General features: G+C 41.2%; 1 protein-coding gene across 1 annotated transcript in view; it reads right to left on the minus strand.

Annotated features, from left to right (window-relative positions):
* Nucleotides 1–20,173, minus strand: part of sacm1la (SAC1 like phosphatidylinositide phosphatase a) — a 48,358-nt gene that overhangs the window by 15,827 nt on the left and 12,358 nt on the right. The window contains exons 5-15 of the mRNA XM_047384552.1: nt 11,075–11,224; nt 9,154–9,213; nt 9,040–9,073; nt 8,840–8,941; nt 6,469–6,554; nt 6,279–6,365; nt 6,114–6,182; nt 5,956–6,035; nt 5,714–5,812; nt 5,495–5,633; nt 23–92 (exon numbers count right to left, since the gene is read on the minus strand). Of these exons, the coding sequence (XP_047240508.1) occupies nt 23–92; nt 5,495–5,633; nt 5,714–5,812; nt 5,956–6,035; nt 6,114–6,182; nt 6,279–6,365; nt 6,469–6,554; nt 8,840–8,941; nt 9,040–9,073; nt 9,154–9,213; nt 11,075–11,224 (976 nt within the window). The remainder of the gene's footprint in view (nt 1–22; nt 93–5,494; nt 5,634–5,713; nt 5,813–5,955; nt 6,036–6,113; nt 6,183–6,278; nt 6,366–6,468; nt 6,555–8,839; nt 8,942–9,039; nt 9,074–9,153; nt 9,214–11,074; nt 11,225–20,173) is intronic.

Genomic DNA, 20,173 nt, shown 5'->3' on the forward strand with positions numbered 1-20,173 from the left:
AGTAGAGCACAGAGCGTCTTACCGTTTTTGTAGACTTTCTCAAACTCGGCCTGCTCGTCAATACGCTGACCCACATTCAGAACTCCCATTCTCTGTGAAAATATATGATAAAAATCTGTACAGATCAACAGCATTTAAGTGATCACAATCTGTTAGGGCTTCAGAACAAACCCTTCTATCTGAAAAGTGGTTGTTGTGTTTAAACATTTTTAGAGCAAACCTGATTTTTTCAATCTGGTTATTTTTCTGTGACAACAAAGGGTGGCATTATGTGAACAACCTTGCTTGTTCTCATGGTCAAAGGTCAATATTTATCACAAAGTTGAAATGAAAAGATGAGGAGTTCACTTTTTAAAAATTTCAAATAATCAATGATTTTTATATGACAAACTTGAAGTAAGCACAGCTCATACCAGTGCTCACTATGGGAGTGAAAAAAAAACCCATTCACAATCAGGATTTGTAATGGCAAACTTGAATCATTTCACGAAGAAAACAAAACGCCACATTTTCCCTCGAGACGAGAGCTGGTTGACTGTTCTGTTATGCTGTGTGTATATGTGCGGGCATTACAGGCACGGTTCAGCTGTCGTGCACACACAGGACGTTTTTTGCGGTCTTTGTGAAGACATGATACTGATAAAGTGTGCCTTGATATTATAAAAGGGCAGGAAATAATGCAGAAAAGCTACCGCTACATCTGTTACACCTCCTACTCTTAGCAGAAATAACAGCACAAACGTCTTTAATCTACATACGTTGAGATTGTGTCAGTACTTAAATAAAAGCAAGATAATATTAAAGAAAAACATCAACTCACTGTCTATTAACTCTCTGTTATGGCCAAAATGATGGGGCACTTGGGAGATAATTAGGGTTTCAAGCAAAGGCCATGCAAGGCACGACCATTCATCTGCTTCCAGCAGAGCAGGGAAACCTATTGTAACTGTATTGTTTTTTCAGTATCATTCTTTTTCTTCTCTGTTAAAAAATGTTAGGTGATAGTACAAGAAATAGCTGAAAAAAAACCTGATACATCAACCTAGTAGGAATACTAGACTGCTACTCATATACAATAACTAGGGGGGGTGCTATTACAAAGGATAATGCTTTTTGGCTTATAACTCCCAAACTGTAAGTCCCACACTCAAACATTATATCACCTTGTTCCTTGGTTGATTCTGCATCAAGACCAAGCCAATTTCGGCCTCACTGTATATTTTTGCTATGTCACAGCAATGGTTAAACCTATTTTCAATAACTCCTCCAACATTTTAAGCTCGATGGACATGAAACTCTGTACATACCATCTACAGATGCTACATGTGGACAAACCTTTATTGAAAACAACCACAAAAGATGACTGACAATATCTTTACCATATGTCACTATTTCCAAACAAAATTACAGAACATATAAGGGGATGAGTTCTTATGACTATGTATTTAGTTTTAGAAATTTGTAATCATGGGGCCACTATAGGCTCCCCTGACGACATTTTTCTTAACTTATTAGTGTTAATAGTTTTTTTCACATTTGACCGTTAAACCAAGTTTTATTTCTTTAGGCAAATTACATAATGTACACAGAATAGCAACCTCTATGCATGGTAAAAGTTTAGCAAAACTGGACTACTTGGTGGTGTTTTTAATCCAAACATGCTTTTTTGTTGTTTTTCTTTACAACTGCTAGTTGCACAGACTAAATCTCTACTCCATCATGTTTCTTGAGTCATTCTAAATGGTGTGAGCTTTGAAAAAAAATAAATAAATAGTAGAGGTATGCTGATAAGTATGAATATTCTAAAATATTCGGAACCTATTTTTGATAACTCCTTCTACGGCTTAAGACCAATCAAGTGAAACTGCGGATGGTAAGTGAGCAAACTTTTTTGAAACAAAAAAATAATTAAATACATTTTTGGCATAACTTAAAAACTGTTTAAAAATTGTAATACCAGCAGTTCACACTGTCGAATTGGGTGTATGTACATTTATTTTGAGTGAGCGTCAAAACTAGGGGGAGCCATTCAGCCAAAATGGCTGCCAAAATAGATTTTCATAAAACTTGGTGGATACGTTCAAGATACCAAACTGAGACTGTGTTGGTAGAGATTGGCCAAAGTGGGCGTGGCCAATGCACAAAAATGTACCTCTGACCTTTCACTTTAAAAACTAAAACTTCCCATTCTAGTTTAAGTTCTAACTTAAAGCACATCACTACTATTTACCAAGTTTGTTTATAAATCTAGCGGCTGTATCTAAAATTCTCTTAGGTCAAACACCATGGAATTTTGCACAACACTTCAGTAGAGTATGCCTATAAGCCCCAATAAATATTATTCAATTTGGGCTGCCCAATTATGTACAATAAATTGATAAATATAAATGCTAATTAATATCAGCAATTATTATTTTATTTTGCTCTAAAAGTTTTTAGAAAGGTGCCTAAAGAAATGTATGGACATTCTTGACATGAAAGAGGTTCTATATGAACATTTTAAAATTTTTCTGACAAACTATGGATTTTAATTGAATGATCTAAAGTATATTATTGCAGATTTAGACATGGTTAATTGAGGTTTTGTTTTGTAATTTTATGACAAACTATGTATTTTTAATAAATCTTTTAATTCGGCCAATTACTGTGGAAATTTTGTTTAACCTTCCTTTTTTTTGCGGCACTAGTAGCCACAGTGTCATTTCTTGAAAGTAGGCAGAAAGGATTGGGTGAAGAGAGGGGGAAGACACAAGTCGCCGTGGTCAGGACTTGAACCAGGGCACAGCCAGGCGTTCCCAGCAGACCCTCACTATGCGCTTGGGCCTGCCAAGTCTGTCCGGCTTTCTCCTCCTCCAGCAGATCCAACTCACCACCAGGTGGTGATCAGTGGACAGCTCAGCCCCTCTCTTCACCCGAGTGTCCAAAACATGCGGCCGAAGGTCTGACGACACGACAACAAAGTCGATCATCGACCTCTTGCCTAGGGTGTCCTGGTGCCCAGTGCACTGATGGACACCCTTATGTTTGAACATGGTGTTCGTTATGGACAATCCGTGACTAGCACAGAAGCCCAATAACAAAACACCACTCGGATTCAGATCGGGGAGGCCATTCCTCCCGATCATGCCTCTCCAGGTGTCACTGTCGTTCCCCACGTGGGCGTTGAAGTCCCCCAGCAGAATAATGGGAGTCCCAGGGAGGGGCACTATCCAGCACCCCCGACAGGGACGCCAAGAAGGCCGGGTACTCTGCACTACCACTCGGCCCGTAGGCTGAAATGATAGTCAGAGACCTCTCTCCAACCCGAAGGCGCAGGGATACGACCCTCTCCACTGGGGTAAACCCCAACACTAGACGGCTGAGCTGGGGGGCAACAAGCAAACCCACACCAGCCCGCAGCCTCTCCCCGTGGGCCACACCAGAGTAGAAGAGAGTCCAACCCCTCTCAAGGAGATGGGTTCCAGAGCCCACGCTGTGCGTGGAGGCGAGCCCGACTATTTTTAGTCGATATCTCTCGACCTCCCGCATGAGCTCATGCTCCTTCCCCCCCAGCGAGGTGACATTCCACGTCCCTAGAGCCAGCCTAAGCTGGGGGTTGGGCCGCTGAGGTCTCCACCTTAGTCCGCCACCCAATCCTCTTTGCACCGGTCCCTCACGGTTCCCCCTGCAGGTGGTGGGCCCACTGGGGGATGGCCTCGCGTCTCTCGTTCGGGCTTGGCCCGGCCGGGTCCCGCGAGGAGCAACCCGGCCACCAGGCGCTCTCCGACGAGTCCCGACCCCAGGCCTGGCTCCAGGGTGGGACCCCGGCTCCGCCGTACCGGGCGACGTCACGTGCCTCGATATTTTGGTCCTCATGAGGGATTCTTGAACCACTCTTTGTCTGACCCATCACCTAGAGCTTATTTGCCATGAGAGACCCTACCAGGGGCATTTAGGCCCCAGACAACATAGTCTCTACGATCATTTGAGCATTCAAACCCCTCCACCACGTTAAGGTGGCGGTTTGTTTTTTTGTATATATATTCCAAGTCAAACTGAAGCTTTGCTCTATTCCCACTCAGTCCATCAACTGCTGGTTTGATCTCCATCTACCCTCAGCACGCATCCTTATTTTTGGTTACTGGTGTACCCCTTTTGTAGAATAGTGCATTCTTAATTATTGATTAATGATGATTAATTGTTTGTAACAGGGACTATTGGTTTAATAACTTTTCACATAGATAAAGAGACAGCGTTTGTGTTTATTTTGTGTAAAAGTGATTATTGGTGAACCATTGATAACATAGTGACATTTGCCGTGGTTTAGTTAATAATTATAAATCATTAATGATGATTAACTAATTGTAATTATTAAATGCTGTGAGCCCAATAATCACACCGCCAGAGTGTATCTCTGATCTCTATTCGTAAGAAAGGATTTTTGGTTAGAATGTATTGTATTTCTGAATTAGGATTTTTAATTATAATTTGGATAAATATTTATAATCAATCATCATAATCCCTCACAGGTCCAAAAACCAAAAAAAAAAAAACCGACAGCAAAATACCCCTAAGTGTTACCTGAAAGTTTTAATAGTTGGAGTCTTTATTTAATATCCTAATGTAGAAACTTAATGTAGAAGTCTTAGGCACCATTGTCAAGTTTAAACCAAGGAAAGACGCGATGGCCTAAATTACCAATATGGTATGCACACAGACACTCAGCACATGCCAGCAGACACGGAGCACACGCGGCTTTTTTAACTGGAAACAGAAAGTTGTTCTTTTAAACGCTTTTGAGCACAGCACTACAGACAACACTGAGCATCCTCTTCATGAGACATACAACAGAGCCTCTTCAGTCAGAGGCTTCTTCAGATCCGCAGAAAGACTGCACACAGCCACAGTCCACAATAATTGTTTGCAGTGAACTTAGTTCAGAATGGTGGTGAACTACGAACATGAGCATTTTATTCTGGGTGAATTGAATTTAGAACAAGTTTACAGCAGATAAGAAGTTTTGAACTTCAGTCATCAATATAAATCTATAACTAGGAGTATAACAACATGGGTGCTAGTAAACCAAGGCATTCTGAAAGGTTTTGTAAATTTTATGAGACATTTTTATTCATGATAAAAAAAAAACATCTAACCTTTTACCATTCTGATTAATCCATACTGATTTAGTCACATATTTATGGCTCAAACATATCCACAGCGCTTGAGTCTAATTTTCTCTTATTAAACTTATATGTGAATATAACATTAGGGCTGAATTTCAGTTATGGGTACTCTGATAAACAATAATATTTGAACAAAGTTGAAATAATTTTGATAGTTATACTTTCTTTGCCAAGATTCTCACATCTTGCAAGAACTGATGATTTTTTTAGATGCAGTTAAATTTGGTGTTTAACTAGGTATACAAAATGTTAATTGAGATCATTATCATTGAGAACAAGTTGTGCTCCTTTCACTGAATTTCTTCTTTCCAAAAGAGAAGAGCCTGACATACCTGAAGCTGAGACTGAAGTGAGCGTCTGGCCAGCAGGCTCTGAATGACATTGGTCCTGTCCAGGCAATCCATGCAATTACTCCTGAAAACTCCTTTCTGCTGGGTTAATATCTTTCCATCCGAGTTCACCATGAAGTAGCTAGACACAGAAAAAAGTCTCAACACCTCTTTACATTATGCAAATTGAGCTAAACCACAAACAGCTGACAGTTCAGTTACCCGTATTCATCTTGTGTCTCTGAGACAGCATCCACCAAGATCTGAAGGCGGTCCCATCTCATGTGACTGCACTCCTTGTGAAAGTCGAAGGCCAAGTAGCTGAGGACAATGGACATAATTTTAAAAGTTGAAGGTCAATTCTCAGATGCTAATCTGAGAAAAAACACATTGAAAACTTTCACTACTTTGTTAGACATTCTGTTGCCATTGATCAAAACTGAAAAGCAACAATTGACACTTACTTGAGCATGCCATTGTTGAGACCAGAGGACATCTTGGCAAACTCTTCCTCTAGTGGCTTCTCTGAGCCTTTTTGATTCACCTGGACACAAAAAGTCAAAATTGGCCTCAAGTTTGTACAGCTGGATAATTCTTAGATTGATTTAAAAAAGGTCCTTACCAGGTTTAGAACAGTTTGTTTTCCATATATGAGTAGCTGTGAGTCAAAATGCCTCTGGAAACCATCCATCTGTTTAAAGTTATCAAATGGCTACAATCAGATTCTCACTTCTACCCTAGTTAAACCCAAAGAAATCAGACGAATAAAAAAAATGGTTGCTTTTACGTGATTCATGGTTTTGCTGATTACAGGTTTAGGTTTGTACTTCAGGTTGGGCCTCTGGCTCCAGTAAAACGGCATAGAGCCTCGTGTCTGTAGATGATAATACATTTTAGGGTGTGGAACGTATTAATATCTAACCCATTTCAAGAGAAAACACCCAACAGTCAGAAAATATATTGACTGCCAAGCTTACCTGTACAAATGAAGCCTTTGCTCCCTCATACAAAACTATCTGCTCGGTTTCCACAAAATTAGCAGCATGGCCTTCAGGGTCAATGCCTGTTGATACAGAAACATTTCTCAGCTGTCAAAGGAAGGAGGACCACCTCTGTCTTGCGATGCTAATGAAGAGGACAGAAAATGGAGTTTCTCCTTTCCCACAACACTGTTCACAAGTCAAAATGAAGACCCAGTGCTAGCTGCTGACTTCCTCAGCTAACATGATATGACTTGTATGTGACACAAACACAACAACAACGGAGGACATGCTGCTTGGTCTGTAGCTGTGGTCAGACTCAGAAAGAAGAGAACCAGAGGAGGCTGCAAGATGAAACACTTTGGATAAGTACAGGAGAGAGGAGTACAAGCTAAATGATGTGTGAGGATAAGCTAATGCAAGCTTGCTATAGTGGTCATATACAGGTCCTTCTCAAAATATTAGCATATTGTGATAAAGTTCATTATTTTCCATAATGTCATGATGAAAATTTAACATTCATATATTTTAGATTTATTGCACACTAACTGAAATATTTCAGGTCTTTTATTGTCTTAATACAGATGATGAAAAGCTCATGAAAACCCAAAATTCCTATCTCACAAAATTAGCATATTTCATCCAACCAATAAAAGAAAAGTGTTTTTAATACAAAAAACGTCAACCTTCAAATAATCATGTACAGTTATGCACTCAATACTTGGTCGGGAATCCTTTGGCAGAAATGACTGCTTCAATGCGGCGTGGCATGGAGGCAATCAGCCTGTGGCACTGCTGAGGTCTTATGGAGGCCCAGGATGCTTCGATAGCGGCCTTTAGCTCATCCAGAGTGTTGGGTCTTGAGTCTCTCAACGTTCTCTTCACAATATCCCACAGATTCTCTATGGGGTTCAGGTCAGGAGAGTTGACAGGCCAATTGAGCACAGTGATACCATGGTCAGTAAACCATTTACCAGTGGTTTTGACACTGTGAGCAGGTGCCAGGTCGTGCTAAAAAATGAAATTTTCATCTCCATAAAGCTTTTCAGCAGATGGAAGCATGAAGTGCTCCAAAATCTCCTGATAGCTAGCTGCATTGACCCTGCCCTTGATAAAACACAGTGGACCAACACCAGCAGCTGACACGGCACTCCAGACCATCACTGACTGTGGGTACTTGACACTGGACTTCGGGCATTTTGGCATTTCCTTCTCCCCAGTCTTCCTCCAGACTCTGGCACCTTGATTTCCGAATGACATGCAGAATTTGCTTTCATCCGAAAAAAGTACTTTGGACCACTGAGCAACAGTCCAGTGCTGCTTCTTTGTAGCCCAGGTCAGGCGCTTCTGCCGCTGTTTCTGGTTCAAAAGTGGCTTGACCTGGGGAATGTGGCACCTGTAGCCTATTTCCTGCACACGCCTGTGCACGGTGGCTCTGGATGTTTCTACTCCAGACTCAGTCCACTGCTTCCGCAGGTCCCCCAAGGTCTGGAATCGGCCCTTCTCCACAATTTTCCTCAGGGTCCGGTCACCTCTTCTCGTTGTGCAGCGTTTTCTGCCACACGTTTTCCTTCCCACAGACTTCCCATTGAGGTGCCTTGATACAGCACTCTGGGAACAGCCTATTCGTTCAGAAATGTCTTTCTGTGTCTTACCCTCTTGCATGAGGGTGTCAATAGTGGCCTTCTGGACAGCAGTCAGGTCGGCAGTCTTACCCATGATTGGGGTTTTGAGTGATGAACCAGGCTGGGAGTTTTAAAGGCCTCAGGAATCTTTTGCAGGTGTTTAGAGTTAACTCGTTGATTCAGATGATTAGATTCATAGCTCGTTTAGAAACCCTTTTAATGATATGCTAATTTTGTGAGATAGGAATTTTGGGTTTTCATGAGCTGAATGCCAAAATCATCTGTATTAAGACAATAAAAGACCTGAAATATTTCAGTTAGTGTGCAATGAATCTAAAATATATGAATGTTAAATTTTCATCATGACATTATGGAAAATAATGAACTTTATCACAATATGCTAATATTTTGAGAAGGACCTGTACACAATAAGCCCAGCGTAAAAAGTGATTTAACGGTTGAAGATATTAGTTATTATATGATATATGCTGCAACTAGTGTTGCCACCCCTTACCAAATCAGTAACCGACAGACGTCTGACATGCATTTTCAGCACGACTTGGCACGGTTGGAACCAGAAGCAAACATGTACTAAAAATAGTAACGGTTCCACTTAACCGTTACTAATGGAAAAGCCTAAAAAGAGCTGTAAAGCTGCACTGAACCACACTGAGTAGAGACTAGTGGATAAGAGCAATTTTTCACACCTTAATTCAGCCAAGATAATGCTTTTGCATGTTTACCTCTAACATAGTATCTGACACCAGCTCTGAAGCAACTTCGCCTGGAAATGAGGATCCACTCAAAGATCTTCCCATTTATACGACATGGCTTCATGACAATGACTGGAGAAGGAGGGTCAAAGAAAAGCTTGCGCTCTTAGCTACTGTCTGCTAAGTCATTTTTTAATAAAAACATAGTTGACATTTGGTGCAAAGGATACATCCATGAATGACAGGCAGTGCAAACCTGTGGAGCTACAGAGAAATAGTAGTAGTGAAAAAACATTAATGTATAAAAACATGAAAGAAGAGTGATTCCATGTAACAGCGATTACCTCGGGCTGGCCAGCTAGTTCTCTCAAAAGATTACCATTCCAGACAAACCTCTGATCTGCCTGTAATCAACAAGAACTTATGTTAGACAGCAGATCTCCAACTTTTAAAACCACTCACCACACAATACCCACAATACCCGCCTATACGACAAAAAACAACATTTTAATATCAAGTAAAACGTCAAAAAATAAAATAAATAACAACAAAACTTAACTTTAAACAACTGTAAAGTCCCAATTTGACAATGTGTCCTTTACACTAGAGGCAGCAACATCATTTCAGGTGAGCCCTGTTTGACCTGAATTTCATTGTACCAGCTTCCACTAAAATCTTTATATTTTCTCTCAGAACAATTTGTAAATTTGAGTTGTTTCACAATGCTGACAGTCCATGCACCAAAATTAATCTCTTACATCACAGTTATTGGCAAGTTCCCATTCAGTTTACAAACATAGAAACCACACAGAAGCCTGAAGCTTTCAGCCAAACTGGACAGTATCAAAGATTGTTGTTTTTGAGTCAATCGAGGGAGTTTGCATCACAATTTGAGAACCATGGGAGTATGACATCAAAACTAAATCTGTCCTAGAAAGTTTTGTTTTGTATTTGCCTCCAAACATGTGCTTACTTCTTAGAAGTTTGCTCACGACAAAGAGGTAAACGACAAATAAGGCTACTTAAAATATATATTTTTAAAGTCAATTGTAAAACAAATGTAATGTACATTTGTGGAATTTGAAACAATGTATTTAAAAGAATTTAAATAGTATTTAAAAGTGTTTTTTTTATATTGTATTTTATAACTGTATTTTTAAATTTACCCTCCCAAAGATTTCTGACATTGCAACCAAATGATTAAGCGTTGTGCCACCTGACTATCGTAACCAATTTCAAATTAAACAGGCTTATACTTTGTTGTACCAACAAACATCGAAATAACACATATTTTTAATATGAGAGACCTGCAACCCTTTTTACTTAAGATAAAGATCAGTTGAATTTCTCTTGATGATGTAATATCCTGTTCACAGTAAATCTTAATTTCACAATAAAATGTTTGTTTTATTTGACAACATGCAAATGTTTTTCAGTTTTCTCAGCAGCTTTTAAACCATTGTTATTGGTAATGTTTGGTTCATCTCAAAGCTTTTAAACATAAAATCATGCCAAAGTATTTTATTTTAAGTTTATACTCATTAAAGTACCATTTGTAATAGTCATCAGTGTGTTCATTCGCTCAGATGTTTTACCACCTGATTTTTTTAAGTTGAAGCAGCCAAAACTTAAAATATTTGTTACTTTAGTGTGGTAAAACTGTATTCAAACTAGATAGATTTTATAAAATATAGTTCCATGTCATAAACTGATTAAATTACTTCGAAAGATAACAAGGACACAATATTATGTGTCACATCAAAGACCCCAAGCCATTCTCAAACATTCACTGCAGCCTTTGTCTCAAAAAGCACATAGAAATGGTGAAGCATCTAAATGGAAAAGAGGGGATTTTTTAGTGAAAGGCAGGAAATATGTTGATGGTTTATGATATTTTCTGTACTCTGTGCCAAATCCCAATTACTTTAACCAAAATATGTGTATCTTGCAGTTGGAATAATCATCATGTTACTGTCTTTTGTGACATTAGATTGATGACACATCTGTTAAAAAAAGAGAAATAGAGAATTTAACTGAATCCCCAATAATGTGCAAAACCTAACACCACCCTTACATTTTGATGACAGAGTATGACTCCCTGTCCTGCCTATGTGCGCTATTACAATGTGCACCCGGTCAAAGAAAAGTAAAACATCTCCATTCTATGACCTATAGAGGGATATCTGAATAAATTCCAATGTTTGGGACTTACTTTGAACAAAAATGTACACACATCCAGTGTAAAGATTTATAAGGACCATTTACCCTCTCCAGCAGACTCATCTCCTGGAAGTCAGGGCTGGTGTTGGCCAATCGCTGCAGTGTGTGTGTTAGGTCAAAGTCAGTGCAAAAGTAGAAGCCATCTGTAGTCAGCACGTTGTTAATCATAGCCAAGAAGGTCTTATTCTCCTGAGACTAAAGCAGAAAAACAAACTGTTTTACCATACACTTCTGCCATACTCTAGAAAAATAAATCAGCAAAAGATTTGCATTCCAAAACTAAATACCATTGAAGCATCCAGTTATATGTAAATTAACTGGGAATCAACTGCCTTTTCGCAGCTATATAAAAGTGTAATACTAAACACAATTTACCATTTTGTAAGGTAACATTTCCTAATTAAACTTGAACAAGTGCAAATTTACAATTAACATTCAAAATCAAACACTGAAAAAAGGAGATGAAAGGCTAAAGTTAGGAGAATGCTATGTTTTTACATTTCTGCCAAATAAAAGGACATTAGCAACTCATATATAGCCTATACATACATTGCTCAAAAAGATAAAGGGAACACTTAAACAACAGAATAACTCCAAGTTAATCAAACTTCTGTGAAATCAAACTGTCCACTTAGGAAGCAACACTGATTGGCAATCAATTTCACATGCTGTTGTACAAATGGAATAGACAACAGGGGGAAATCTTTGGAGATTAGCAAGACACACTCAATAAAGGAGTAGTTCTGCAGGTGGGGACCACAGACCACTTCTCAGTACCTCTGGCTGATGTTTTGGTCACTTTTGAATGTTGGTGGTGCTTTCACACTCGTGGTAGCATGAGACGGACTCTACAACCCACACAAGTGGCTCAGGTAGTGCAGCTCAGCCAGGATGGCACATCAATGTGAGCTGTGGCAAGGTTTGTTGTGTCTGTCAGCATAGTGTCCAGAGCCTGGAGGCGCTACCAGGAGACAGGCCAGTACACCAGGAGACGTGGAGGAGACCGTAGGAGGGCAACAACCCAGCAGCAGGACCGCTACCTCCGCCTTTGTGCAAGGAGGAACAGGAGGAGCACTGCCAGAGCCCTGCAAAATGACCTCCAGCAGGCCACTAATGTGCATGTGTCTGCACAAACGGTTAGAAACCGACTCCATGAGGATGGTATGAGGGCCCAACGTCCACAAATGGGGGTTGAGCTCACAGTCCAACACCGTGCAGGACGCTTGGCATTTGCCAGAGAACACCAGGATTGGCAAATTCGCCATTGGCGCCCTGTGCTCTTCACAGATGAAAGCAGGTTCACACTGAGCACAGAGTCTGGAGACACCGTGGAGAGCGATCTGCTGCCTGCAACATCCTTCTGCATGACCGGTTTGGTAGCGTGTCAGTAATGGTGTGGGGTGACATTTCTTTGGAGGGACACATGGCCCTCCATGTGCTCCCCAGAGGTAGCCTGACTGCCATTAGGTACTGAGATGAGATCCTCAGACCCCTTGTGAGACCATACGCTGGTGTGGTTGGCCCTGGGTTCATCCTAATGCAGGACAATGCTAGACCTCATGTGGCTGGAGTATGTCAGCAGTTCCTGCAAGATGAAGACATTGAAGCTATGGAGTGGCCCGCCCGTTCCCCAGACCTGAATCCGATTGAGCACATCTGGGACATCATGTCTCTCTCCATCCACCAACAGACTGTCCAGGAGTTGGCGGATGCTTTAGTCCAGGTCTGGGAGGAGATCCCTCAGGAGACCATCCACCATCTTATCAGGAGCATGCCCAGGCATTGTAGGGAGATCATACAGGAGGCCACACACAATACTGAGCCTCATTTTGACTTGTTTTAAGGACATTACATCAAAGTTGGATCAGCCTGTAGTGTGTTTTTCCACTTTAATTTTGTGTTTGACTCCAAATCCAGGCCTCCATTGGTTAATAAATTTGATTTCCACTAATGATTTTTGTATGATTTTGTTGTCAGCACATTCAACTTTGTACAGAACAAAGTATTCAATGATAATATTTAATTCATTCAGATCTAGGATGTGCTATTTGAGTGTTTCCTTAATTTTTTTTAGCAGTATATGTTGTTTTATTTAACTGTCCTTTCAATCTCAGAATTTAGCCTACATTACCCATTCACCCAACATTTTTGTATACACAGCAGGACTGTCACTAAAGCTGCCATTAAGTACAATGCAATTCAGTTTTCAATTCAGTTTATTTATATAGAGGAAATTAACAACAACTGTAATCTCAAGACACTTTAGAAAGGTAATTCAATCAAATCATACAGATTCCAAGTGAAGTACAAATATTCTAATTGTTTCTTATTATCAAACAGTGCAGTCAAATTCAGTATATTCTTCAAATTGGTTAACCCCGCAGATTGCATCAAGTCAGTGACTTGCAGCATTCACTCCTAGATGAGCATGTAGAGACAGTGGACAGTTTCTTGATTTAAATTTGTAGCAATCCCTCATACTGAATATGCATGTAGCGACAGTGGAAAGGAAAACTCCCCTTCAACAGGAAGAAACCTCCACCAGGACCAGGCTCATGTTGGGACCACAGCCATGGGTTACAAATGAAAGGCCAGTAAGAACTTTTCTGGAACTTTTGAAAATAAATTGCATTAACCTACTTCCAGAACAGCCAGAATCGGGGAATAACAGCGGACTTCCCGTGACGTCACTGTCCGAATAAAAACCCCGCTTTTGCAACAAACTGACCTTTTCCACGCAGGTCCCCAGAGGAACTGGGCAAAGGGACACAGAGTGGAAGAGGTCTTTTTGCAGGCAAACAGAATCAGAATCAGCTTTATTGCCAAGTTCGTACATACAAACAAGGAATTTGACTCCGGTACACTTTGCTCTGTGGGTGTTTTTTTTTTTTTTTGTTTTTTTATGTGTTATAAGATATATTTATGCATATACTTTTATGTCCTTAAATATATATACAAAGGTGCATTTGCAACTTCAGTATGCAGTTGTTTGGTACTCTATTAAATGTTCATCAGCGAAACAGCCTGGGGGAAGAAACTGTTTCTGTGGTGGCTGGTTTTAGCTCTGTAGCGACGGCCTGAAGATAAAACTCTAAACAGTTTATGTGCAGGGTGTGTGGGGTCTGCAGAGATTTTAGCAGCTCTTTTTCTGACCCTAGACCTGTATAAATCCTGGATAGAGGGAAGGTCAGCCCTGACTGTTCTCTCTGCAGACCTGATTATTCGTTGCTGTCTGGACATGTCTTGTTTTGTGGATGAGCCAAACCACACTGAGATGGATGAAGACAGGACAGACAGTATGATGGCAGTGGAGAAGATGACCAACAGCTCCTGTGGAAGGTTGTACTTCTTGAGTTGCCTCAGGAAGGACAGTCTCTGCTGGGCCTTCTTCCAAACAGTGTCTATGTGTGAGGACCATCTCAAGTCCTGAGAGATGGTGGTTCCTAGGAACCTGAAGTGGTCCACAGCCGACACGGTGTTGAGGATGGTGAGGGGGGTGGTGTTCTCCGAAGGTCCACCACCATTTTCACAGTCTTGAGTGGGTTGAGTTCAAGGTAGTTCTGACAACACCAGTGTACCAGCCGATCCACCTCTTGTCTATATGCAGACTCATCACCGTCCTGGATCCGACCAATGACAGTGGTGTCATCTGCAAACTTCAGGAGTTTCACGGACGAGTCCGCTGCGGTGCAGTCATTTGTGTAAAGGGAGAAGAGGAGTGGGGATAGAACACACCCCTGGGGGGCACCAGTACTTATTGATCTGGTACGGGAGAAGATGCTCGCCAGTCTCACCTGCTGCTGTCGGTCCGTCAGGAAGCTGTTGATCCACTGACAAGTGGAGGCTGGGACGTTGAGCTGGGTGAGCTTCTGGAGGAGGATGTCTGGTATGATGGTGTTGAAGGCCGAGCTGAAGTCTACAAACAGGATCCTGGCATGCGTCCCTGGACGGTCGAGGTGTTGCAGGATGAAGTGTAGACCTAGGTTGACAGCATCATCTGCCGACCTGTTTGCTCGGTAAGCAAACTGCAGGGGGTCCAGCAGGGGCCTGTGATGTCTTTCAGGTGCTTCGACACCAACCGCTCAAAGGATTTCATGACCACAGACATCAGGGCTACTGGCCTGTAGTCATATAATCCTAGGATGGTGGGTTTCTTGGGCACTGGGATGACGGTGGATCGTTTGAAGCAGGAGGAGACCTCACACATCTCCAGTGACTTGTTGAAGATCCGGGTGAAGATCGGGGCGGGTTGATATACACAGGCTTTCAGGCATGATGGAGACACATTATCAGGACCTCCAGCTTTCTTTGTTTTCATGCACTGAAAGAGCCTATTTACATCTTCCTCAGAGATCTTTAGTGCAGGCAGAGGATCTGAAGGTAGGTGGTTGTTTGCTTTATGGGAAGAATTTGTTCCTGAATGGGATGTGGAGGAGATGGTTTGAGGTGTGAACGGCTTCCTGTCATGTCTGCAGTAGAAGTCATTCAGACGATTAGCCAGGCAAGGATTCTGTTCAGGATGGGTGGGGGGGCCCTATAGGCAGTCAAGTTTCCCAGACCGGTCCATACAGCCGAAACAGACATAACACTTCAAACTGGATCCAAGAGTGTCATACAATCATGCGATCATATCTACTAAGTTAAGTATGAATGAATTGCTGTTTGTGTATCCGGTATTCATTCATAAACGGGGGTAATTAGGTGCAAGCGTTGCTTGACTTTGTCTTTGAGGTGGACAGAAGCAAACTGTGTTCCGAGTGGAGCAGTTTTTCCCGGTCTGAAGGAAGGACAACGGGACCGCATCACCATGGCAACAGGAGTAACATGCAGTTTGGCTGCCCCGAAAGAACAAGCCGCCCCACACCACAGCTACGGAGGTTAGCTGCAAGTTAACCCTTTGTTAACTGTGGATGTTTTCTTCAACTTCGTCGCCCCGGACAACTTTTCCGCAGCACGGTTCACGTAAGAGGTTGTGTTTTAGGCAGAGAGAAGTAGTTCAGAGTGAAATAATCTAAAAATTTTTTGTTTTATGATGTTTGGTTTCGTTTGTGTTGAAAACTCAGCCATCTTAGTGCTAGCAGATTATCTGCTCAACACGTGCTCAGTTAAGTGTTCTGTGTTTGTTTTGATTTTTTAAGTTAAGACAAATTTATTTAAAGGGTGATTTTAAACACAGAAGATCGGCCATAACACGCCGTCCACGCTTATGCATTTTAACCCTTTTATTAGTGGTATTTTAAAGGTATGTGTTTGATTCTGATAAGCTATAAGCTTCTTTTGTTAGCCCCAACCGCTAACAGCTAAGAACATGTGCTTGCCTACTAAAGATCATTTACCCAAAAAGGTTGTAAGTTTTCAATCTGGTAAAATAATATTTCCCTAAATATTATTTTACTAAACTTGATAACTAAGTAAACACCATTAAGCCCCATTTCTTGAGAAAGGTTTGGTTCTTATTCAAAATAATATTTCTTTAAATATTATTTTAATAAATAAAGGCTGCTAATTAAACACCGTTGAGAATTGGTCATCTAGAAGATTGGTTTTATTCAACAAATCATTCTTTAAATTATTTTATTAAGATAATATTTATCTGATCTTGCATTGTGAATAGTTGTCTAAAGGTATGCCAATTGTTACCTAAGTTAGTCTCAAGACTAACTTAAATTCAATTCCAGATTTTTCAAGATAATCCTTGGTTCTCAAACATAAATATTGCATGGTAATATTGCATCACTCTTTCAGTCATAGTTTTCAACCATCTTTGATCAACTAGTTTATATTGTACATTGCCCATTAGTCTTCTCTGTTCTTTCATTCTGCTTGGTAGTTTAGTTGGATTGTTTTAGCATAGTAAAGAGTTTGTTGATTTAAATATGTTTGACTTGAGTTGACTTATTTTTGTTAATAAATTAGTGTATTTTAAGAAATTGTGTGAATGCATTCCATGTCTGTGCAGAGTTTTGCTGTTCAATAATGTCAGAGCTTGGAGACCAGTTTCATACAAAATTAAATAAATACAGCTATTGATAAATTATTAATAAATATTTCATGATATAAATAAATATCCCCATGAAATAAAACAAAATAATCATATTAAAATAAATTTCTATCCTATTTTATATTCATTTCAAGATTTTAGTTACTTAAATATTTATTTCATAATACAGTTTTATTTTGTGAAACTTTTATTGTGTAAAGCTACTTTACACATTTCAGTGACTTTTACTTTTTAACCCCGTTTTTCATCTTAAGTTCTTTTTATTTCATGTTCTTATATTCAAATGAGGGGGCGGGGTTTTATCTGTGGGGCGTCGCTGGGACAGCAGGGTCAAGCTCAATTCGTGGCTGTGGCCGGCAGAATTTATTTTCTTTTTGACAGTAGGCAGACAGGAAAGAGGGGTAGAGAGAGGGGGAGACATTCGGCAAATTTCCCCGGGTCCGGGACTCGAACCCAGGACGGCCGCTTCGAGGACTGTAGCCTCCGTATATGCGCTACACCATCAGCCCCGCGCCAGTATTAATCATTCCTGTGTGACGAACTCGGCAAAGCTGGAGAATGGCGACAAACCTGAGAAAATTCAAATACAGGTCCTTCTCAAAATATTAGCATATTGTGATAAAGTTCATTATTTTCCATAATGTAATGATGAAAATTTAACATTCATATATTTTAGATTCATTGCACACTAACTGAAATATTTCAGGTCTTTTATTGTCTTAATACGGATGATTTTGGCATACAGCTCATGAAAACCCAAAATTCCTATCTCACAAAATTAGCATATCATTAAAAGGGTCTCTAAACGAGCTATGAACCTAATCATCTGAATCAACGAGTTAACTCTAAACACCTGCAAAAGATTCCTGAGGCCTTTAAAACTCCCAGCCTGGTTCATCACTCAAAACCCCAATCATGGGTAAGACTGCCGACATAACTGCTGTCCAGAAGGCCACTATTGACACCCTCAAGCAAGAGGGTAAGACATAGAAAGAAATTTCTGAACGAATAGGCTGTTCCCAGAGTGCTGTATCAAGGCACCTCAGTGGGAAGTCTGTGGGAAGGACAAAGTGTGGCAGAAAACGCTGCACAACGAGAAGAGGTGACCGGACCCTGAGGAAGATTGTGGAGAAGGGCCGATTCCAGACCTTGGGGGACCTGCGGAAGCAGTGGACTGAGTCTGGAGTAGAAACATCCAGAGCCACCGTGCACAGGCGTGTGCAGGAAATGGGCTACAGGTGCCGCATTCCCCAGGTCAAGCCACTTTTGAACCAGAAACAGCGGCAGAAGCGCCTGACCTGGGCTACAGAGAAGCAGCACTGGACTGTTGCTCAGTGGTCCAAAGTACTTTTTTCGGATGAAAGCAAATTCTGCATGTCATTCGGAAATCAAGGTGCCAGAGTCTGGAGGAAGACTGGGGAGAAGGAAATGCCAAAATGCCAGAAGTCCAGTGTCAAGTACCCACAGTCAGTGATGGTCTGGGGTGCCGTGTCAGCTGCTGGTGTTGGTCCACTGTGTTTTATCAAGGGCAGGGTCAATGCAGCTAGCTATCAGGAGATTGTGGAGCACTTCATGCTTCCATCTGCTGAAAAGCTTTATGGAGATGAAGATTTCATTTTTCAGCACAACCTGGCACCTGCTCACAGTGCCAAAACCACTGGTAAATGGTTTACTGACCATGGTATCACTGTGCTCAATTGGCTTGCCAACTCTCCGGACCTGAACCCCATAGAGAATCTGTGGGATATTGTTAAGAGAACATTGAGAGACTCAAGACCCAAAACTCTGGATGAGCTAAAGGCTGCTATCGAAGCATCCTGGGCCTCCATAATACCTCAGCAGTGCCACAGGCTGATTGCCTCCATGCCACGCCGCATTGAAGCAGTCATTTCTGCCAAAGTATTCCCGACCAAGTATTGAGTGCATAACTGTACATGATTATTTGAAGGTTGACGTTTTTTGTATAATAAACACTTTTCTTTTATTGGTCGGATGAAATATGCTAATTTTGTGAGATAGGAATTTTGGGTTTTCTTGAGCTGTATGCCAAAATCATCCATATTAAGACAATAAAAGACCTGAAGTATTTCAGTTAGTGTGCAATGAATCTAAAATATATGAATGTTAAATTTTCATCATGACATTATGGAAAATAATTAACTTTATCACAATATGCTAATATTTTGAGAAGGACCTGTATACCGGACCTGTGGCCTTGACGCCCAGTAGAGCCTCAGACCAGAGTATATCCAAAGCCCTGGACTCCGCTCCGCCCTCCTCGAACCCAGGCGAGGCTAACATGTTGGCCCTGAAAACCGAATGATATCTCCACAGTAAATAAAGAACAGATTAAAGAAGCCCATGCAGAAAATTTTGCTTTTATTACGGGTGAACTACAAGCAGTGAGGGCGGATGTGGCTAATTGTATGATGGTAATTCGCGCTGATCTGGACCAGGTTAAACTCAGTGTTAAGGACGTTGACGACGGCTTATCCACATGGTCGGATAAGGTTGTTGCTCTTTGCAGTACCGTGACTGAATTGAAAGACGAGATAAACGGGCTAAAAAAAGTGCAAGGATATGGAGGGGCATATGAGGAGGGGCAATGTGCGGATCCTCGGCGTAGTCCAGCTCTACCACAGCGGTCGCTAGGCAGATGGGGAAGGAGCCGCTAATTGACCACTCACACCATACGCCAGGTGGGAAGAAGTCAGACACTGGGCCACGAGTGATTGTAGCTAAACTACATTATTACCAAGACGGCGTGGAGATATTAGGGCGTGCACGTAGTCAGGGCCCGGTTCGCTCTAACAATACACCTATCATTATCACATATGATTACATGGCAAGTGTGGCCAGGGCTCAGCTAGCTTTTACAGGGGGAGGCTTCTTCGCAACAGGCAGGATGTACGATATGGGTTACTATTTCCAGTACAGCTTTGCATCACTCATGGAGGAGAGGACAAGGAGTTTATTGATGCGAATAAAGCCATGTACTATGTCAAGAGGAGGATCATTGCAGCCATGGGTAGTGGGGTCGACGAATTAGTGTAGGTCCAGCTTTCCTTGACCATCTTACTTTTCAGGTTGTATTAGCCTTTACAAGTTTCTTATGTCCCGCTTCAAATATTTTTTATTTGTGT

Source organism: Girardinichthys multiradiatus, chromosome 13 (genome assembly GCF_021462225.1).
Source record: "Girardinichthys multiradiatus isolate DD_20200921_A chromosome 13, DD_fGirMul_XY1, whole genome shotgun sequence".
In the NCBI taxonomy this organism is placed as follows: domain Eukaryota; kingdom Metazoa; phylum Chordata; class Actinopteri; order Cyprinodontiformes; family Goodeidae; genus Girardinichthys; species Girardinichthys multiradiatus.